The sequence below is a fragment of the Budorcas taxicolor genome, chromosome X (genome assembly GCF_023091745.1).
Source record: "Budorcas taxicolor isolate Tak-1 chromosome X, Takin1.1, whole genome shotgun sequence".
NCBI classification, from domain to species: domain Eukaryota; kingdom Metazoa; phylum Chordata; class Mammalia; order Artiodactyla; family Bovidae; genus Budorcas; species Budorcas taxicolor.
Window position 1 is genome coordinate 125961747 of NC_068935.1, and position 19349 is coordinate 125981095.

At 39.8% G+C, this 19349-nt stretch overlaps 1 protein-coding gene across 1 annotated transcript in view; it reads right to left on the bottom strand.

The window, feature by feature from the left end:
• PPEF1 (protein phosphatase with EF-hand domain 1) overlaps window positions 1–19349 on the bottom strand; it is a 149062-nt gene that overhangs the window by 45952 nt on the left and 83761 nt on the right. The window contains exons 11-12 of the mRNA XM_052663184.1: window positions 12972–13086; window positions 8041–8087 (exon numbers count right to left, since the gene is read on the bottom strand). Of these exons, the coding sequence (XP_052519144.1) occupies window positions 8041–8087; window positions 12972–13086 (162 nt within the window). The remainder of the gene's footprint in view (window positions 1–8040; window positions 8088–12971; window positions 13087–19349) is intronic.

A 19349-nucleotide genomic window follows, 5' to 3' on the forward strand; every position in this document is an offset into this window, starting at 1 on the left:
TTTGAGTCAGTTCTAATGAGGCGGATAAACCTAGATCCTATTATACAGAGTGAAGTAAGTCAGAAAAAGAAAAACAAATATTGTGTATTAACGCATATATATGGCATCTAGAAAGATGCTACTGATGAATCTACTTGCAGGACAGCAATGCAGATGGAGACATAGAGAACAGACTTGCATGTGGCTTTAGAGCAGAGCTCTCTTTCCGTTTTCAAAAGCAAATAGTTTTTTTTTTTTAAGCAAATAGTTTTGAGGTTCCTTCAACCAATGATTCCCATCCTTGGCTGCATATTAGAATCACATGACGATTCCTAGCTGTCCATCAGCATCTCTGGCAGTGGAACTCAGTAGGTTTTTTTTTTCCCCCCTATTTCCTTGGGTGATTACAATGTATAGCCAAGTTTGAGCACAAGGGATTTAAGTTCTAAACCACAGAAAAAGATGTAAATCTCTCCAATTTATCTCGTATCAGTATAACCTTAGTATAAAAATTTGAGAAAAACAGCAGCCAAAATTTGAACAAAGATGTAAACTATTTTTCACTGGGATGACCAATCTTCTGGTAGTAGAATTCATCTCCCAGTTAAATCAACTTTGTTTATGGGTATTTCACCTCTTCTATGAGCCATGAATAGTGAATTTCTTTAGTCAAACCTAATTTTAAGCCCCAAATAATAATGATCAGCTAAGCCATACACCTTACATAGCACACTTGACACCCAATAAGCTTTAACCTTTTCAAAAAAATCACATGTCTTCAAAAGAATAAGATTTGTGATAATGAAGCTCATACAGTAGAAAATGTCACTGACTCTGAAAGTGATTCTAAAAGGAGTCCTAAATATATACTGAACTTCTGTGAAGTGTTGAGCCTCTGAAGGCAAAGGCAAGACTTATTTGGGTGTATAAGATCTGTACTGTTATGGGGAGGGCGGTGGGAGGGGGGCTCATGTTTGGGAAAGCATGTACACCCGTGGTGGATTCATGTCAATGTATGGAAAAACCAATACAGTATTGTAAAGTAAAATAAAGTAAAAATAAAAATTTAGTTAAAAAAAAAAAATCTGCACTGTTGGTCCAAGACTAGTTATATTACTTTACACAGTCTGAGTTCAAATACATTTTAGTCTTAGAATAATAGGAGAACTGGAAAACAGATAAAAAGATGATCTAAGTCTTCTGGGACATGGGTCTCTAGGATATTTAGACTCTGGTCACTGAGGCGTCTCTGGATTTCTTTCAAAAGAGGACTCACTGCTGCTGAGTGAACCCATCCTTCACTCAGTTCCAGTAAAGCAAACTCTCCGGCTTATTCCACAGTTGATACACAACAAACCACCTATGTTATGGTAATACAGTTGACAAATATAGAAAACCCAGGGTTAACTACGACTCTGCACAGCATCAGGTGACCTTCAGGGGGAAAGGTAGCAGACCACAAAACTAAGTTGAGTAGAGATTAAGAGTCTTATTTCCCTCTGATATATTTTACATAAGACATCTAGAAGTAACTGCAATTTTTTTGGACATTTTCCCAAAGCACATCAAATAACCTCTGGACCTCAACTCCACATTACTTTAATTTTTATTTTGTTTGCAAACTCTATTTAAGAGATCTGTTCTGATTGTAACATACTGTCTTAATTTTAAAGGGTAAAGAACTGACTGCTGTGGCAGTAGGAAGCATATCAGCAACAGAGAAAAAAAATATTTAATGACCTTCACAGCTGGCAAATTTGGGTCATAAGGGGTGGGATGGAGGATGGTGGGGAAGAGAGAAAGAAAAGGCTGTCTGGCTCCCACGGACAACATCAGTATGACACCCACAGGGCTGAGAAGTAATTAGCTTCTCTCTGTCCATGTGCACCTCTCTTTCAACTGCAGGAGGTCTCCACAGACAGCATCAATTTAACAAACTAACTTGCCAATACTTAGTCTAAAATTTCCAGCTTTCTATTCAATGAGGAAAAATGTCTTGTAATTTTAGCAAGGCTAAAGTTCTGAATGAAGAATTCCAAATTGGTCACTTCAATTCAGCAAGAGTAGCTGATTAAAATTAACCTTTTCAGGAAATAAAGTCTAAAAATAGGACCTAACTAATGCCAATGGAAACAGTGACAGATTTTATTTTCGTAGGCTCCAAAATCACTATGGATGGTGACTGAAGCCATGAAATTAAAAGACGCTTACCCCTTGGAAGAAAAGCTATGACAAATCTAGACAGCATATTAAAAAAAAGAGACATCACTTTGCCACCAAAGGTCGGTATAGTCAAAGCTATGGTTTTTCCAGTAGTCATGTATGGATGTGAGAGCTGGATCATAAAGAAGGCTGAATGACAAAGAATTGATGCTTTTGAATTGTGGTGCTGGTGAAGACTCTTGAGAGTCCCTTGGACTGCAAGAAGATCCAACCAGTCAATCCTAAAGGAAATCAACACTGAATATTCATTAGAAGGATATATACTGAAGCCCCAATACTATGGTCACCTGACGTGAAAAGCTGACTCACTGCTAAAGACTTTGATGCTAGGAAAGATTGAGGGCAGGAGAAGGGGGTGACAGAAGATGAGATGGTTGGATGGCATCACTGACTCAATGGAGATGAGTTTGAGCAAACTCCGGGAGTTAGTGAAGGACAAGGAAGCCTGGCGTGCTGCAGTCCACGGGGTTGCAAAGAGTCAGACACAACTTAGCGACTGAACAACAACTAATGCCATGTAAACGTGTTCACTTGATGATATCCAAAGCCATATAAAGTTGAGATACTCTTTTAGTAAAGGTGTGTCATGGTTAATCATATGGCACTCAAAGGAATTCCTTACAAACCTAGATAGGATTGTGAGCTGAAACTGTCTAGCTTAGTCTTAAGGTGCTAAATGATACAATTTGTAAGGATAACCAAATATTAAAGAAACTAAAAATGTCAAAACAAAAATGATCACTTGTACAAATTCCATCATTTATTGCAGCACACCACAAAAAGGGTGTGGGATTAATCTTTTCTGATTCTTCAAAAGTTTTCTTCATAATCAGGCACTTTCTAAATTACTAAAACTCTTTGAAGGGACTGTCTTAATGTTACCTCATCCAGAAAGTCTCCCACGACTTAGGTGCCCTTCCAATGTGCTCCCTTGGAACCTTGCATACCCCAATTATAACATGTCCTACCCTGAACTATCTTGTCTTTTTATTGGTTGACCTACCCCACTAAACTGTGATGCCTTAGGGGCCAAAAGCTGCATCTTAGTCACACTGTATCACCAACATAGCAGAGTATCTCATTTACAATGGGTATTTAATAAATATATGTGAAATGAATGAAATTTATACTTATCTTTGTATCTTCCCACAGTTTTTACACAGGGCTTTGAACACTGTAGGGACTAGATAGAAGTTTACTGAATGAATAAATTAGTGGACAGATGCACTTCTGCATATGATCAGTTGTAACAAATAGAAGTTTTAAACTGAACCAGTCATTTGGATGAAAAGAGTAACATGGCAAGGCATCTCAGGGACCCTACATTGTAACTCTCCCTCTCAGGCTATGCCCTGGGTTGGCCTTGGACCAGCCCCAGCCCTGAAGCCTACTCACTCTATCCTACAAAAAAGAAATGATGAGGGAGAAACTGTCTAGCAAAACACCAACTGAGAGATGAATTACAATTATGCCTTAATTCAAAGCCTGAGTTTTTCCTGGTTTCTCTTTTAGGTTGATGGAAAGAAAAAAGTTAGAGCACAGTATAAGCTTTGGCCACTTACAGCTTAAAAAAATCTCCCACGGGATACAGTTTCCAAACTATTCCCTAAAATTCAAGTTCAACTAGAACTTAAATAAAATAAACCAATTTTAATTAATTAATACTAAAGTACTTTTAATAAATTAAATAATAAGTTAAATAAGGATGAGTTAAAGCCTGGTCACTAGCTGCTTCTAGAAAGAAGAGAGTGAGCCCATGGCTTACACTGAGGTGCCTTAATCCTGTGTGCACCCATGAATGAACCAGAGGAGAGCGTCACATGCAGGTATTACCTATCACTGGGATTTAACACTTTGCTGATGCACTGAGTAACAAGAACCAGTCACCATCACAGAAACTACCTTTTCCTGAAGCAATCAAGTGACTGCTGTGGTCACAGTGAGCGCTTGCTGTAATCCCCATGCAGGCAAGCTCTGTATCTGATGCCACGAGAGAAACTACCACTCTCCACCCCTCTCCTCATTTTTAAGGTGTTCTTCCTTTCCTCATCTCCTTTCCTGGCCTATTACTCTTCCCTCACCTAACCTTTCTTTTTTTCATGCTCTATCATCTTCTTGTACCTAAGAACCAACAACACTCCTCATATTGCAGCACTGCTGAAACGAATTTTCCAGATCAATGAAGTTTATTCCTTTGAAAGCTAAAATACGTTTTTAAATTACTTAACCATTCTGGCTAAGAGTTCTGAAAATGGGCCATTTGGTCTCTTTACTTCTTAACAGAGTGTACACCATAGAACCTCAAACTTTCTTGACCATGCAGGTTCATCAATCTAAGCATCCCCTCAGGCACATCCCCTCAGAAGAGCTCAGGACGGAGCTCTCCCTGACACACACAACCCCATAACACTTAATGTTACTGCTTCATTTCTACCTCATTTTGATAGTTTTAGATCTCCTCGTACTGTCAGAAAGAATTTTACTTTTCATCGTTCTCATTCTATCTCACTTTTTCTTTCCCCTCTCACTCCCTAATCTGTGGCAGCGTGGGTAACCCGACAGGCAAACTTACAGGAATAATGCATCAGATAAGGTTTTACAGATATATGGTCATTGGGCATTGAGTAAGGGCCTAGGGCTTGTCCTGTGAGCAAAGTTCATTGGATTTCTGACAGTGATTTCAAGAGTTCAGAGACCCTTTTTACTTAATTCTGGACTTGGGACCGTAGATGAGAGTTTGTTCTTTGGACGGGTGGATATCACTGTCCTTTGTATTCAGGTAGAAATGTACCCAGAACAATTTCTGTTCATGCTTTTAGACCCCACTCTACTTGTACATAGAGAAGGCAATGGCACCCCAATCCAGTACTCTTGCCTGGAAAATCCCATGGACGGAGGAACCTGGCAGGCTACAGTCTGTGGGGTCGCTAAGAGTTGGATACGACTGAGCGACTTCACTTTCACTTTTCACTTTCATGCATTGGAGAAGGAAATGGCAACCCACTCCAGTGTTGTTGCCTGGAGAATCCCAGGGACGGGGGAGCCTGGTGGGCTGCCGTCTCTGGGGTCTCACAGAGGTGGACACGACTAAAGCGACTTAGCAGCAGCAGCAGCTACTTGTGCAATCTACCACCATTACTCATTTAAACTTTGAATAAAAAGTAAGACAGAAAAGGCAAATTGCTGACTGTCATAAGTTACAGATCATCGTACAGCATAGCTTCCTGAGATGTGTCTGTGTCCTGCCCATTCCTTCCTTGGCCTCTAACTTAGCATACTCCTTACCCACAAGCTAAGTGTCTCACCATCCTCGCAAGGCCACCAGGTCACTCTCCCTTCTCAGACACCATTAATTGCATCATCTTTTCAGTTCTTAAGATGGAAGCCTGCTGTCATCACTGGCTCTTCCCTTAGCTGTCTTTTTTAAACCAGGCAATTTCAAGATTCTGGTGCATGCAGTTTATTCCATGTCCAAGGTACATTTTATCTGCTCCTCACGCAAGTCTGTTAAAATTCTAACTCATGGCTCTACTTTCCAAATATCTTCTTTCCAAACATCCCTCTCACCTCCCTCTACTCAAATCTATCCCAAATAACAGAGCTTTACTCTTTCATCACTGGGCTCTCAATTCCCACTTCCTGAACACCATCATTGGTTAACTCTCAAAATATTTCTTGTTTTCATATGAATGCTATAATTTCACCTTAAGTCCTTTTTATAGTACTTCTTACCACCCACCTCCTCCTGTTCAGTCTTTACATTAGAACTTTCCAGTTTTATATATTCCATTTAGTTTTGCCAATGGAATTAAAGAAACATCCTCTTCTCATGTCTGTCTACTCCAGTGTCCCTTCCCTGATCACACCTTAGTATCTTCAACTATCTCTTGAGAAATTTTCTTTTCTAATTGCCTAGGAAGTCACTTTTCCCATTTAATTTACTCAACTATTTTCCCTTTTCTGTATTTCTCCCAAACCTCCAGAGAAATAATTATCAGATTTTCTGCTGTGGTTATTACCCACATACCTTTACCTCTCCTCCATCCTCAGATTATAATTGTCAAAAATAACAAGACTGCACCTCTGAACATTTATATGGTGCTATGTGTAGATTTAAACAAATCCCATCCCTCAAACTGTGTAAATGAACTCCCTTCTGCCTTGAACTCATTCAGCAAGACATCCCTCTGGAAATCTGGGCCTCCCTTAGGGACAGCGCTGGACTCCTGACTCCTGCAGGCCTCTGGAAGGAAAGGACCCATTCCTCCCCAGAATGGAGACCTCGGGGTCAGGAGCTGGAGAGGGTTCACCTGCTCCATAGGTCCACCAACAGACCAACACTTTGCCAGCCTTGGATAAAAGCCTCTCATCCTTCTAGGCTCTGACTAAACTTCCTCTCCTGCTTTTATCTCTCACGCCTGTGGCCAACTCACTCACCACACCTACTCTTCACGTGCTTAATCTCCTCATCTCCAATATTCTCTTTCACTCACTTCAACCACCGACATTCTGGATTCCACCTTGGACCCACTCATCTCCTAGGACTACACCCCTTGCAACTTCTCAACCATCCTACTTCCTGGGTCTTCACCCCAGTAAGCCTGCTCCCTGATAAATATATATACACACACATGGGCTTCCCAGGTGGCACAGTGGCAAAGAATCTGCCTGCCAATGCAGGAAACGCAAGAGACTCAGGTTCGATCCCTGGTTCAGGAAGATCCCCTGGAGTAGGAAATGGCAACCCACTCCAGTATTCTTGCTTGGAAAATTCCTTGGACAGAGAAGCCTGGCTAGCTACAGTTCATGGGGTCGCAAAGAGTCAGACATGACTGAGCGATTGAATACACACACATATATACACACACACGTATATACATAAACATATATATATATATGCGTCACTTCCCTGTACACCTGAAAACAATATTGTAAACCAACTATATTTCAATAATATTAAAAAAATATATTGCAGCCAAAAAAGGAATTAAGGGTCATGGAGGTTATGTGGCTTACTCAAGCTCTCACAGTCCCCAAAGAGTAAAACTAATTTCCCATTATAATAATGAGAATATATTTTCTTTCAGGCCATTTGAGATACCTATGCTGTGGCCAATTATTCGACATGCTATCTTGTGGGGAAGACGTTCTGATCAAAAAGAAAGACGAACGGGGTGCAACTCTAAAGGTAGAAGTTACCTCAGGATCAATTTTCTATATCTAATCATCCCATAAGCAAATATTTAGGTTGCAATGCTAGCTCAGAGAGAGAAATGAATTCAATCAAAGAGATGCACAGAAACTCCATGCCAGCCAAGCTGCTTTGTGCCCTCTGTGCAGGTTTCCACAAACAACACTCAAACGAAAAGGAGTCACAGCATTGGAAGAGCAGCTGAGCCCAGCAATGGTGAATCAGGGTGGAGAAGAGAGCAGTCTGGAACTTTCTATGGGGGACTCCTTTCATGCACAATTAGTGCACACTGGAGGAGAAGACTGCTGTGGCCTGCTCACTTCTGAACAAAATAACAATAAAATTAAAAAACTGCTCCCCTCTCCATCCTGTATCATCTACACATTTACAAAGTAATAAAGAACATAAATACCATCAGGCACAAATCCTAATGGATCTACAGATAATAATAATATTAAATAGAGACTCAAATCTTTAATTCTTTTTGTGGAAAAAAAAACAACAAAACTTTCAACTTCTTGAATAAAAAATATCCCATTACATCTGTATTTGTACATATCCCCAATAAAACAAATACTGTTATCTGCTGTAGTCCTGCCTTCCCCCAACAAAAATGCAAATAAATATTTAGCAAAACAATAATTTACCTTATAGAAGATCAGAAAAAGGTCATCTAGCTTCCCATGCAAATCACCTGAAAATGAAATGAAAAAAATAAGTATTCAGGAGCAAACAAGAAAATGCCCTTTGTACAAAAGAATTTAAAACCTGAAATACTGCTGATTATGCCAAGCATTCTCAGGACATTGGGTTGTTATCCTATGATGATATTAATTCAACAGACAGTTTGTTTCCATAGCACCCTGTGGAAACTTCATCCCTTTTCCCATTGGGGGAAGCATCCAATGTCATGATTTCCTATTCATTCCTGCCATTTATGCTGTGCTTAGCTCACTCCATGCCAAGTGCCAAACTAAGGGTTTACATGAACTATCTTGTTCAATCCTAAAACCACTAACCACTAGTCAAGTATGGATGTGAGAATTGGACTACAAAGAAAGCTGAGCGCCAAAGAATTGATGCTTTTGAACTGTGGTGTTGGAGAAGACTCTTGAGAGTCCCGTAGACTGCTAGGAGATCAAGCCAGTCAATCCTAAAAGAAATCAGCCCTGAATATTCATTGGAAGGACTGATGTTGAAGCTGAAACTCCAATACTTTGGCCACCTGATGGAAAAGACCCTGATGCTGGGAAAGATTGAAGGTGAGAGAAGGGGACGACAAAGGATGAGATGGTTGGATGGCATCACTGACTCGATGGACATGAGTTTGAGTAAGTTCTGGGAGATGGTGAAGGACAGGGAAGCCTGGCCTGCTGCAGTCCATGGGGTCGCAAAGAGTCGGACACGACTGAGTGACTGAACTGAACTGATAACCACTCTATGAGATGGGTATTGTTTTCATCATATTCATTTTATAAATGAGGCTCAGAGTAGTTAAGTAGCTTACAAAGTTGCCTAGCTACCAAGTAGCAGAGCTGGAATTCAAACTCAACTTTATCTCACTTCAAAACTGTACTGTACTCTACTGCCTACACTAGGAGAATCTCTAGGAGAACAGCAATATTACTTATCAACCCCTAAAAGCCTCCTATAGTACCTGCTGCATAGTAGGCATTCAATAATTAAGTTCAATTGCTAAATGCACAGCTTTTTAAAGCCATGGTTTCAAGAATATGCAGTAGAACCTGAAACTTAAAAATTGTGAGTGGATATTTGACATTCTCTTAATGAGACTATTAGCAAAAATAAAAATGAAGGCATTGCTTTATAAAACTCAAGAAATCATGTAAATATATGAAGTCATTAATTTAAAAACAAGAGCAAATATGTGAATATTCAAAAGCCCTATTTGGATAACTATTTCTAGGTAAATATTTGTCTTTCATAAGCTCTGATCATAAATTTTTATTCCTTATATCCAACTTTATTACCAAATGTAATTTAATTTAGGAATACTTTTCCCCAGTTTGTTTAAAAATGCTACAAACAAAATTAACCAAACATATACGAGAGGTGAGTCTAATTATTATGGGAGTAACAAAATTAAAATACAACATCACCAGCACTTATTTATAAAATGACTACAATATTAATATTAAGCAAGGAGATCAAACCAGTCAATCTTAAAGGAAATCAATCCTGAATATTCATTGGAAGGACTGATGCTAAAGCTGAATCCTTTGGCCACCTGATGCAAAGAGCTGACCCACTGGAAAAGACTCTGATGCTGGGAGAGATTGAGAGTGGGAGAAGGGGACGAAAGAGAATGGGATGGTTGGATGGCATCACCGACTAAATGGACTTGAGTTTGACCAAGCTCCGGGAGTTGGTGATGGACAGGAAGTCCTGGCACGCTGCAATCCATGGGGTCAGAGAGTTGGACATGACTAAGCAACTGAACTCAACTCATTTACATATTGTCTAGGGCTGCTTTTGAGCTACTAGGGCAGAGCTGAGTAGTTGGCCACAGAGACCATATGGTTTACAAAGCCAAAATGTTTATCATCCTGTTCCTTAGAGAAAAGCTTGTCAAGCCCTCATCTAGAACATCCCTCGTGATTAAAGTCACCCACGTTAAAGATCTTGGCCAAAATGTACTCATATGGCCAAAAGTAGGCACTTCATATGGGCTACTGTAGAAGAAAGTTCTGGAGAGCTGTTTTTGACACCTTGATACTGTTTCTTGCTGGGTAACCTAGAAAAGGACCCACCACTTTAAGCTTCAGTCTTCTCATCAGCAAAGTGAGGATAATACAAACTTCTCCACCCACCTCAGGGGGACATGGGGAGATGATGGCTGCCAAGGTGCTCCACAGACCATGAAGAGCTACAGGAATGTCCAGAGGGGTTGCTGCTGCTGTTCTTCATGTTCAGTACTATGTGCTGTTGCCACTGGATCCTACAGAGACCCTGGAACTTTTCCGTGATCAGCAAGGCAAGGATAGCACTGGTCACTGGGACATTTACCAGTCAGCAAAAGCCATTTCTGGAGCTTTCAGCAATATGGAAATCAAGAGATTCACTGGCTTCATTGTAACTTTAGGAGCTTTCAAAATTGTGTCCAATAGAAAAATGTAGTTTGGAAAACATGTGACTTTTAAATTGTTTCCAGTTTCACATTAGAAGCTTCCAATAGCTCCTATTTAAGGAGAGCAGCCTCAAAATAGGACTGCAGAGATGAGTGGTTCTTAGTTCAGGGCAGATCCCAAGGATCCCAGTATCCCAGGTCTCTGGGAGATAGTGAGGGACAGGGAAGCCTGACGTGCTGCAGTCCATGGCGTCACAAAGAGTCGGACATGACTTAGCGACTGAACAAGAAGAATACTGAGAGCGTATTAATACTACTGCATACTTAAATCTCATTGCTCTCACTCCAAATCTAAGGAAATAAAAATGGAAGAACTTTACCTATTAGTTAAATATATTTTTTTAATTATTTTGTTTTCCTGATTCTCTTCAGGATGACTTGTCTTTCAAAGCTTTGGGTAGTCAGAAATGTTGTAGCTAGCAAGCTAATAAATGAATTGGTTTCAACATATTAATAGTTGAGGTTATAAAGATATAACCAACTTCTAGTTGGACAGCAAAAGATAACACTCAATATATCATGTAAAAGCCACAGAAAGATATTTTCACTGCATATAAAAATATAAGTACATACATGGTTAACTTTCATAATATAAATGTAGACTAGAACACCTCTACTTCATGCCCATTAAGAACCATGCAGCATGTTTAGATTTGCATGTAAAAAACTGCATCTGGAAATTAAAATAATGGTAAAGGTTCATCATAATTTCTCTCTCTTTCCTAATACTGTCTTAAACAGAGGATGGTTTTGAAAATGTGGCCCCGATTTTAAATGATGGCCAAATTTTTCTAGGTTCAATGGGGCTATTAAAGACAATTTAATGAAAATTCCTATGCTATGGAAATGTATGAGCCTGGCTTTTCCTTCTACCAATGGTGCTATGTGGGAAAAAGTCTGGAAATATTAATAAATGCCCAAGATGTATCTTTTAAAAAATGCAACTGTCCAATCAATCCATTCCCTAATCTCTGTCTGGTGATGGAAAATGAAACACCAGTCAGAGTGGTGCATAATGGACTGGGATAGCAGATATGGGACTGGCTCTAACCTGGGATGCAAAAGATCTGAAATTCTGACTCTGCCACTAACCAGCTGAGTGAGCTGGGGAGGAGAGAAGGGGAAAGATATTACATAGAAATGTATGGAAGGCAATACCATTTCTGGGTCTCAACTTTATCCTTAAGAACAAGGGATAGATCAGCTGACCTCTGTAAGAACCATTCAGTCCTTACATTTTGTGATTCTAGAATTTACATGCCCTCTAATTAATTCATGTCTTCTTCTAAATCCTTTTATGCAAGGACAAGTCTCCAATGGCAACTGGAGGTGTACTAGAAACATACAGGAGCAGATCACAGTCTCTGTTTGGCTTATTATATTACACTTTGAGAGCAAATCTTGCCCTGGCTCCACACGCTTCATTGGTTCGCCTGGCTTCCTGAGCCTCATAACTCCAAATTCTTTATCTGCATGGAAAGTAAAAGCCAACGAGGTCTTGAATAAAAGGTCCCCACTGCTGAGATGCATCATCTGGTAGGCAGAGATGTGGTAGCCTGATCAGGTTGAAACTGAACCATTAAGGAATCTTCAAAAGCCTGAGTCCGGGCATGACATGGAGTGTATACTGCTACACCAAGTCTCTGTCACCACTATCAGATGCTAGAAATGGAAATGGTTGAATTAGATTGTCAAATCCATTCTACCTGCCAGAGTAAAAGAAACATGGGCTAAAAATTGATTTGGAAAATAACAATCACTGTGTTGTAACCTAAAGGCTTAATTAGAAGTTAAGAGAATTGCTGTTCCTTCCACAAACTCCATTCTCAGACAGTTGCAAGCATGCTGAGCGCCAACTGTGATGAATTTCAATGTGTACTGCTTCCTGAAGCAATATCCTGCCAGGTTGGCCTATATGATACCAAAATCTCAGTTCTTGTTATTTAGAAGAACAAGGAAAAGATTTCTGGGACATTCTCACTCTTCTAAAAGCTGCAGAGACCAGATGAAAAATATCAAACAGCAGCCAAGGGAAGAGAAGAGTTTAATCTCCACCCTGCCTTGGGCTTTTCCCTTCCCAGCAGAAGTGGCATGCAGAGGCCTATCTAGAAAAAGCAACATGGAACAAAGATAATGATAGCTAGATGGAGAGCAAAGAACGCTTATTCCACCCATGGGTAGTTTTCCGTACTAAAATGCTGCCTGCCTTTATAAAAAGCTAAGAGTTCTTTAATTTCTCACATAATTAATTCCTGCCAGCTGGTATGCAAAACAAAGACAAGATGGGGAACAGTATTATCATGATAGATAACTCTATATTAACACTTTTCCCTTAATACAGTCCAATTTACACAGTTTTCAAGTTAGGCCAATGATGTAGAACCAAGAGGCTCCTAAATATTAATCTGGCAACTCGGCCCTGAAACTTACCACAAATTGTTATCTCTTTGGATGGAGATGTGTTTGTATGAGTGAAATTCGGCATTTGCTGCAGGACTTTCTTGGTTTCAAACAGCACCTCTAAGACATAATAAGCATGAAGTATCTGTGAGGATGAAGAGGAAATAGATATAATGAACTAGGAAGAAAGGCATGAGTGCATAGAAAGCAATGTATTTATCCTGGCACAGTATCTGGCACATAATAAGCCCTCACTAGAGATTTGTACGGAGAAGGCAATGGCACCCCACTCCAGTACTCTTGCCGGGCAAATCCCATGGATGGAAGAGCCTGGTGGGCTGCAGTCCATGGGGTTGCTAGGAGTCGGACACAACTGAGCAACTTCACTTTCACTTTTCACATTCATGCATTGGAGAAGGAAATGGCAACCCACTCCAGTGTTCTTGCTTGGAGAATCCCAGGGACGGGGGAGCCTGGTGGGCTGCCGTCTCTGGGGTCGCACAGAGTCGGACACGACTGAAGCGACTTAGCGGCAGCAGCAGCAGAGATTTGTAAGTTGAATGAACGAAAGGTTCCTAGCATGTCTATAGTCTCATGTTCTTAACTGACATCACCCATTCACAAAACATTTCTGATGATTCTTGGTCCTTAGAACCCAAGAGAGGTAACAGGGAAAAAAGGAGACTCCCCTGGCCTAAGAAATTAGCAGGCAAAAACATAAATAAAAAATAAAAGAAAAGGAGAGAGAAGGAGAAAGAAAGAGAGGGAGAGAAAGATTGGACAAGAGGGGCTTCTTTGCATTTCTGTGCAGCTCAGGCTGGGAGCTAGGTGCGGGTGCTGGGTTAGGAGATCTCACAAGGCAGCCAGACAAGCCTCAAGGGACTCCTGAGCCAGGTGTCCCTGCTGTGGCTCAGTATTCGGTACACAGATGTGAGGGTACAGGCCAGCAAGCACATTTATCTACAAGTCTAAGTGAACATACTGCAAAGTCAAGTAAACAATTCCAATTATCTCCGGTAATGACTATTCATTCCTTGGTCTCCTCCAGTTACAGTGTTGATGACAGCATTGTTTTGGACAGATTTACTGGGTTTTCTCCTCCAGGCTTTTTGTTTTTTTGTTTTATCATTCTCTTTCTTAATTATAAAATATTCCAAATACATAATCCAAAAAATGATGTAGCTGATACAAACTTAGGTTTTTCCGGTGGTCATGTATGGATGTGAGAGTTGGACTGTGAAGAAAGCTGAGCGCCAAAGAATTGATGCTTTTGAACTGTGGTGTTGGAGAAGACTCTTGAGAGTCCCTTGGACTGCAAGGAGATCCAACCAGTCCTTTCTAAAGGAGATCAGTCCTGGGTGTTCTTTGGAAGGACTGATGCTAAAGCTGAAACCCCAATACTTTGGCCACCTGATGTGAAGAGTTGACTCATTGGAAAAGACTCTGATGCTGGGAGGGATTAGGGGCAGGAGGAGAAGGGGACAACAGAGGATGAGATGGCTGGATGGCATTATCGACTTGATGGACATGAGTTTGAGTGAACTCCGAGAGCTAGTGATGGACAGGGAGACCTGGCATGCTGCAGTTCATGGGGTCACAAAGAGTCGGACACGATTGAGTGATTGAACTGAACTGAATACCACTTTATGGTCAGAAATGTTTGTACCTGTATTGTCCAATGCAGTAGAAACTGGTCACATGGGGCTACTGACCACTTGAAATGGGGCTAGTCAAAACTAAGACATAATATAAGCCCAAAATACACACTGTATTTTAAAGATTTAGTATAAAAAAAGTAAAATATCTCATTAAAAACTTTTAATATGATTACATACTAAACTGATAATTTTACATGTTGGAATAAATAAAACACATTATTAAAATTAACTTCACTTTTTTCTTTTCGCTTTTATAATATTGACTACTGGTGGTTTAGTTGCTAAGTCGTGTCTGACTTGCAACCCCATGGACTGTAGCCCGCCAGGCTCCTCTGTCCACGGGATTCTCCAGGCAAGAATACTGGAGTGGGTTGCCATTTCCTTCTCCAGGGGATCTTCCTGACCCAGGTATCGAACCTGGGTCTCCTGCATTGCAGTCAGATTCTTTACCTATTGAGCTATGAGGGAAGCCTAATATTGACTACTGCTGCTGCTGCTAAGTCACTACAGTCGTGTCCGACTCTGTGCGACCCCATAGAGGGCAGCCCACCAGGCTCCCCCATCCCTGGGATTCTCCAGGCAAGAACACTGGAGTGGGTTGCCATTTCCTTCTCCAATGCGTGAGTGAAAAGTGAAAGTGAAGTCGCTCAGTCGTGTCCCACCCTCAGTGACCCCATGGACTGCAGCCTTCCAGGCTTCTCCGTCCATGGGATCTTCCAGGCAGGAGTACTGGAGTGGGGTGCCATTGCCTTCTCCGAATATTGACTACTAGAAGATTTTAAATATGTATGTGGATCACATTATATTTCTATTGGACAGCACTGACTGGTTTAGATTATTGGAGGCTAAGAGAGGTTGTTTTCTACATACTGTTCAGATAATGCTTTAGGTGAGCTTCCTAGATGGCTCAGTGGTAAAGAATCCGCCTGCTAAGCAGGAGATGCGGGGTTTGATTCTTGGGTTGGAAAGATCCCCTGGAGGAGGGCATGGCAATCCACTCCAGTATTCTTGCCTGGAGAATCCCACGGACAGAGGAGCCTGGCGGGCTACAGTCTATGGGGTCACAAAGAGCTGGCCAAAACTTAGGGACTAAATAACAACAACAATGCTTTGGGTATCAGATTTAGGACAGATGGACCCTTTGGAACAATCCTATCTCATGGTGTCCTGAAGTTTCCAATTAAAATAATGAAATTATTTTCTAATCAAAAATATTTAAGTTTGGAGAATTTTCATGATTAAATAATTAAAAAACAACAACAACAGGAAGCATGATTTGAAGCAACGTGAGAATCAGGAAGAAAGAGAAGGGACCCTGGATGCTGATTAGTAGGGAGCAAGCCCTATTTCCTGTCTTCCCAAACCTAATGGATTGATAAGGATTCCCCCCACAATAGCATTTTAAATCTATTCAATGCCTTTTAAATCTATTCAATTTGACAGGGTGAGTCAAATCTTGAATGTAACCTTTCCTTTAGCCACATTTTAAAGGAACAGGCAAAACACTTTGATAAAATGATTTACTGATATATGAATTGGCATTTATTTAATTTACTGATTCCTAAAACTGGCTTCAGTGTTACCTTAGCTTGCCACTGTAGACTTTTTGGACCATTTGTAGCATTAATAAGAGTAATTGCTGCCTGAAAAGGCAGTTGTGGTTTTAAGTTAAATTAACAAATATTCACTGAGGATATATTGCAACAACAGAAAATTCCTATTATGAAAATAGTTTTTCTGGGTCTTTTTTCAATTGTCTAAAATCACATTGGTTATATTGGTCCCTACAGAGCCAGTGTACTTCTCTTTCAATTGCATTTTAATTGTATTTACAATCGCAATATTAAATACTACTCAAAAGAGTTAACTCATGTTGGTTTATATGCTTATAAATATATTCAGATTAAGTGGCAACTTAAATAAAATATTCACATTCTTTTTAAGGCACTGAGAGAGGAAAACAGTACTTTTAAAGGATTTTCTTTCTTAAAAAGTAACTAGGGAATTCCCTGGCTGCCCAGTGGTTAGGACTCCACGCTTTCATTGCTGAGGGTGTGAATTCACCCTCTCAAGCTGCACAGCATGGCCAAAAAAAAAAAAGCAACTAGTTTTTAAAGAAAAAGAAAAGTTCTTTGTAAAGCTGAAATACAAATTTAAACAGCAAAAAGAAGCATAACAATGAAAAGCAATTCTCCTTCTTTGCCAGACATCAGTCCCCTTTCCCTATCCCAAGAAACAGCCACTGTTTGGAGTATCTTTCCAAAAAATATTCTGTGTACTTGCCAGCCTATAAAAATCAATATAACTACATATGAACATGTAAACATATATATAAGCACATAATTCCTTAAATAACATGTGGTATATTCACACAAAGGAATATTATTCAACCAAAAATAGAAATGAGGTACTGATGCATGCTACAGTATGAATGAACCTTGAAAACATTATGCCAAGGAGAAGCCACCAGGCACAAAACGGTACATATGAATCCCTTTATATAAATGTCCAGATTGGCAAATCTGTAGAGACAGAAAGTAAACTGGTAGTTGACAGGGGCTAGGGAGAAGGGAGAACGGGAAGTGACTGCTTAATGGATACCAGGCTTTGTTTTGAGGATGATAGAAATGTTCCAGAATTAGAAAATGGTGATGGTTGTACAACACTGGGAATATACTAAAAACAAATGCATCATACACTTCATTTAAATCGGTTTAAAAAAATCAATTTTATGTTATGTGACTTTTATCTTAATTTTTTAAAACCTATATATATATATAATGTTTATTAATTTTGTTTAACAAAAGGGAACACACTGTACACTATATTGAATCTTTTCGTCTTTCCTTAACAACACAATCTTTTCATTTTTATAAAATCAAAAGTGTCTGTCTTTTCAGAGCTCCTTGGATTTTGTCTTATCTTTTATATCCTTGAGCATATTAAGCATACTTACTTTAAAGTCTGAGTCTGATAATGCCATTCTCTAAAAACTCTATAGGTTTGTTTGCACTGTTTGTGGTTTGCCTGTTTTCTTGCGTGAATCTTGCATCTTCCTATGCCTGGTTAACACTTGTATTAAGTTCTGGATATTGTATATGAAAACTTGAAGAAATAACTTGAAGTTTATATTTTCTTTTGGCAAGTGGCTAGGAGCATTAGCTGTCCAGGATGATCTCAATTTTAGGAATTAGATGATTGAAAATTTTGCTTCAGACCCTACAGAGCCAGTACTTTTCACTCACTCTTATTCCTAGGGTATGCCCTTAAGGTCAAAGTGATGGTTTCGGGGTGATGTCAGAAACTAATGGAGCAGGTAGTTCCAAGATCCCATCCCCCTGCAGAAACACTGAAAAATCAAGCCAAAAAAACAGATCAAACAAACAAACCAGTCAGATCCAACTTCACCAGAACTTTGGAAAATAGTCAAAGCTCACAGCAACCAAGGAAATGCTGAATCAAGAAAGAGGCAACTTAAATATGGCTCAGTGGATCACCTGGTGGCTCAGACGGTAAAGAATATGCCTGCAATGCAGGAGTCCCAGGTTCAATCCCTGGGTCAAGAAGATCCTCTGGAGAAGAGAATCGCTGCCTACCCACTCCAGTATTCTTGCCTGGAGAATTCCATGGACAGAGGTACAGTCCATGAGGTTGCAAACAGACACAACTGAGCAACTAACACACTAAGTATAAAGTAAAGGCTATGATAGATTTGTAAACAGTCAGGCTAAGCGGTAAAGGAGTAGTATATCAACACAGAGCCAGTCTGCAGAGATTAGATTTTTCTTCCTTCCCTTCTTTCTTTTCCCCTTTTCTCCTTCCTTCCTCTGGCCTTTATCTCTCTCTCTCTCTTTCTTTCTTTCTTAATGGCTCTTGGTGTTTAAGGAAATCCTTATCAAAACACTAAGTGAACACAGGCTAAAAGAAATTTCAGGGGATTTCCCTGGTGGTCCAATGGTTAAGACTCCACACTTCTACTTCAGGGGCACAGGTTCAATCACTGGACAGGGAACTAAGATCCCACATGCTGCATGGTACGGCCAAAAAAATAAAAATATTAATAAAAGTAATAATAAATAAAACTAAAAAAGAAAAGAAACTTCAGATACTCCTCACACAACTAATCCTAAGAGACATCTACAGAATACTCCACCCAACAACAGCAGACTGCACATCTTTACAAGGGCACATGGAACATTCTCCAGGACAGACCAGATGTTAGGCCACGAAATAAGCCTCAATACATTCTAAAAAACTGAACTCACACAAAGTATCTTCTCCGACCACAATGGAATGAAACTAGAAATCAGTAACAGAAGGAAAACTGGAAAATTCACAAATATGTGGAAATTAAACAACGTACTTTTGAACAACTGATGGGTCAAAGAAGAAGTCACAAGGGAAATGAGAAAATACTTTGAGATCAACAAAAATGAAAACATAACATACCAAAACTTATGGGATACAGTGAAAACAATGCTTAGCAAGAAATGTATGGCTGTAAATGCCTACAAAAACAAAGAAAAATCTCAAATGAAAGCCTAACTTAATGCTTAACGAGCTAGAAAAAGAAGAGCAAATTAAACTGAAAGCCAGCAGAAGAACTAGAGTGCAGATAATTAAATAGAGAACCAAAAAATAAAAGAGACAATCAACAAAACCAAAAGTTGGTTCTTTGAAAAGAGCTACAAAGTTGAGAAAATTTTACCTAGACTGGCCAAGAAAAAAGAGAGAAAAGGCAAATAACTAT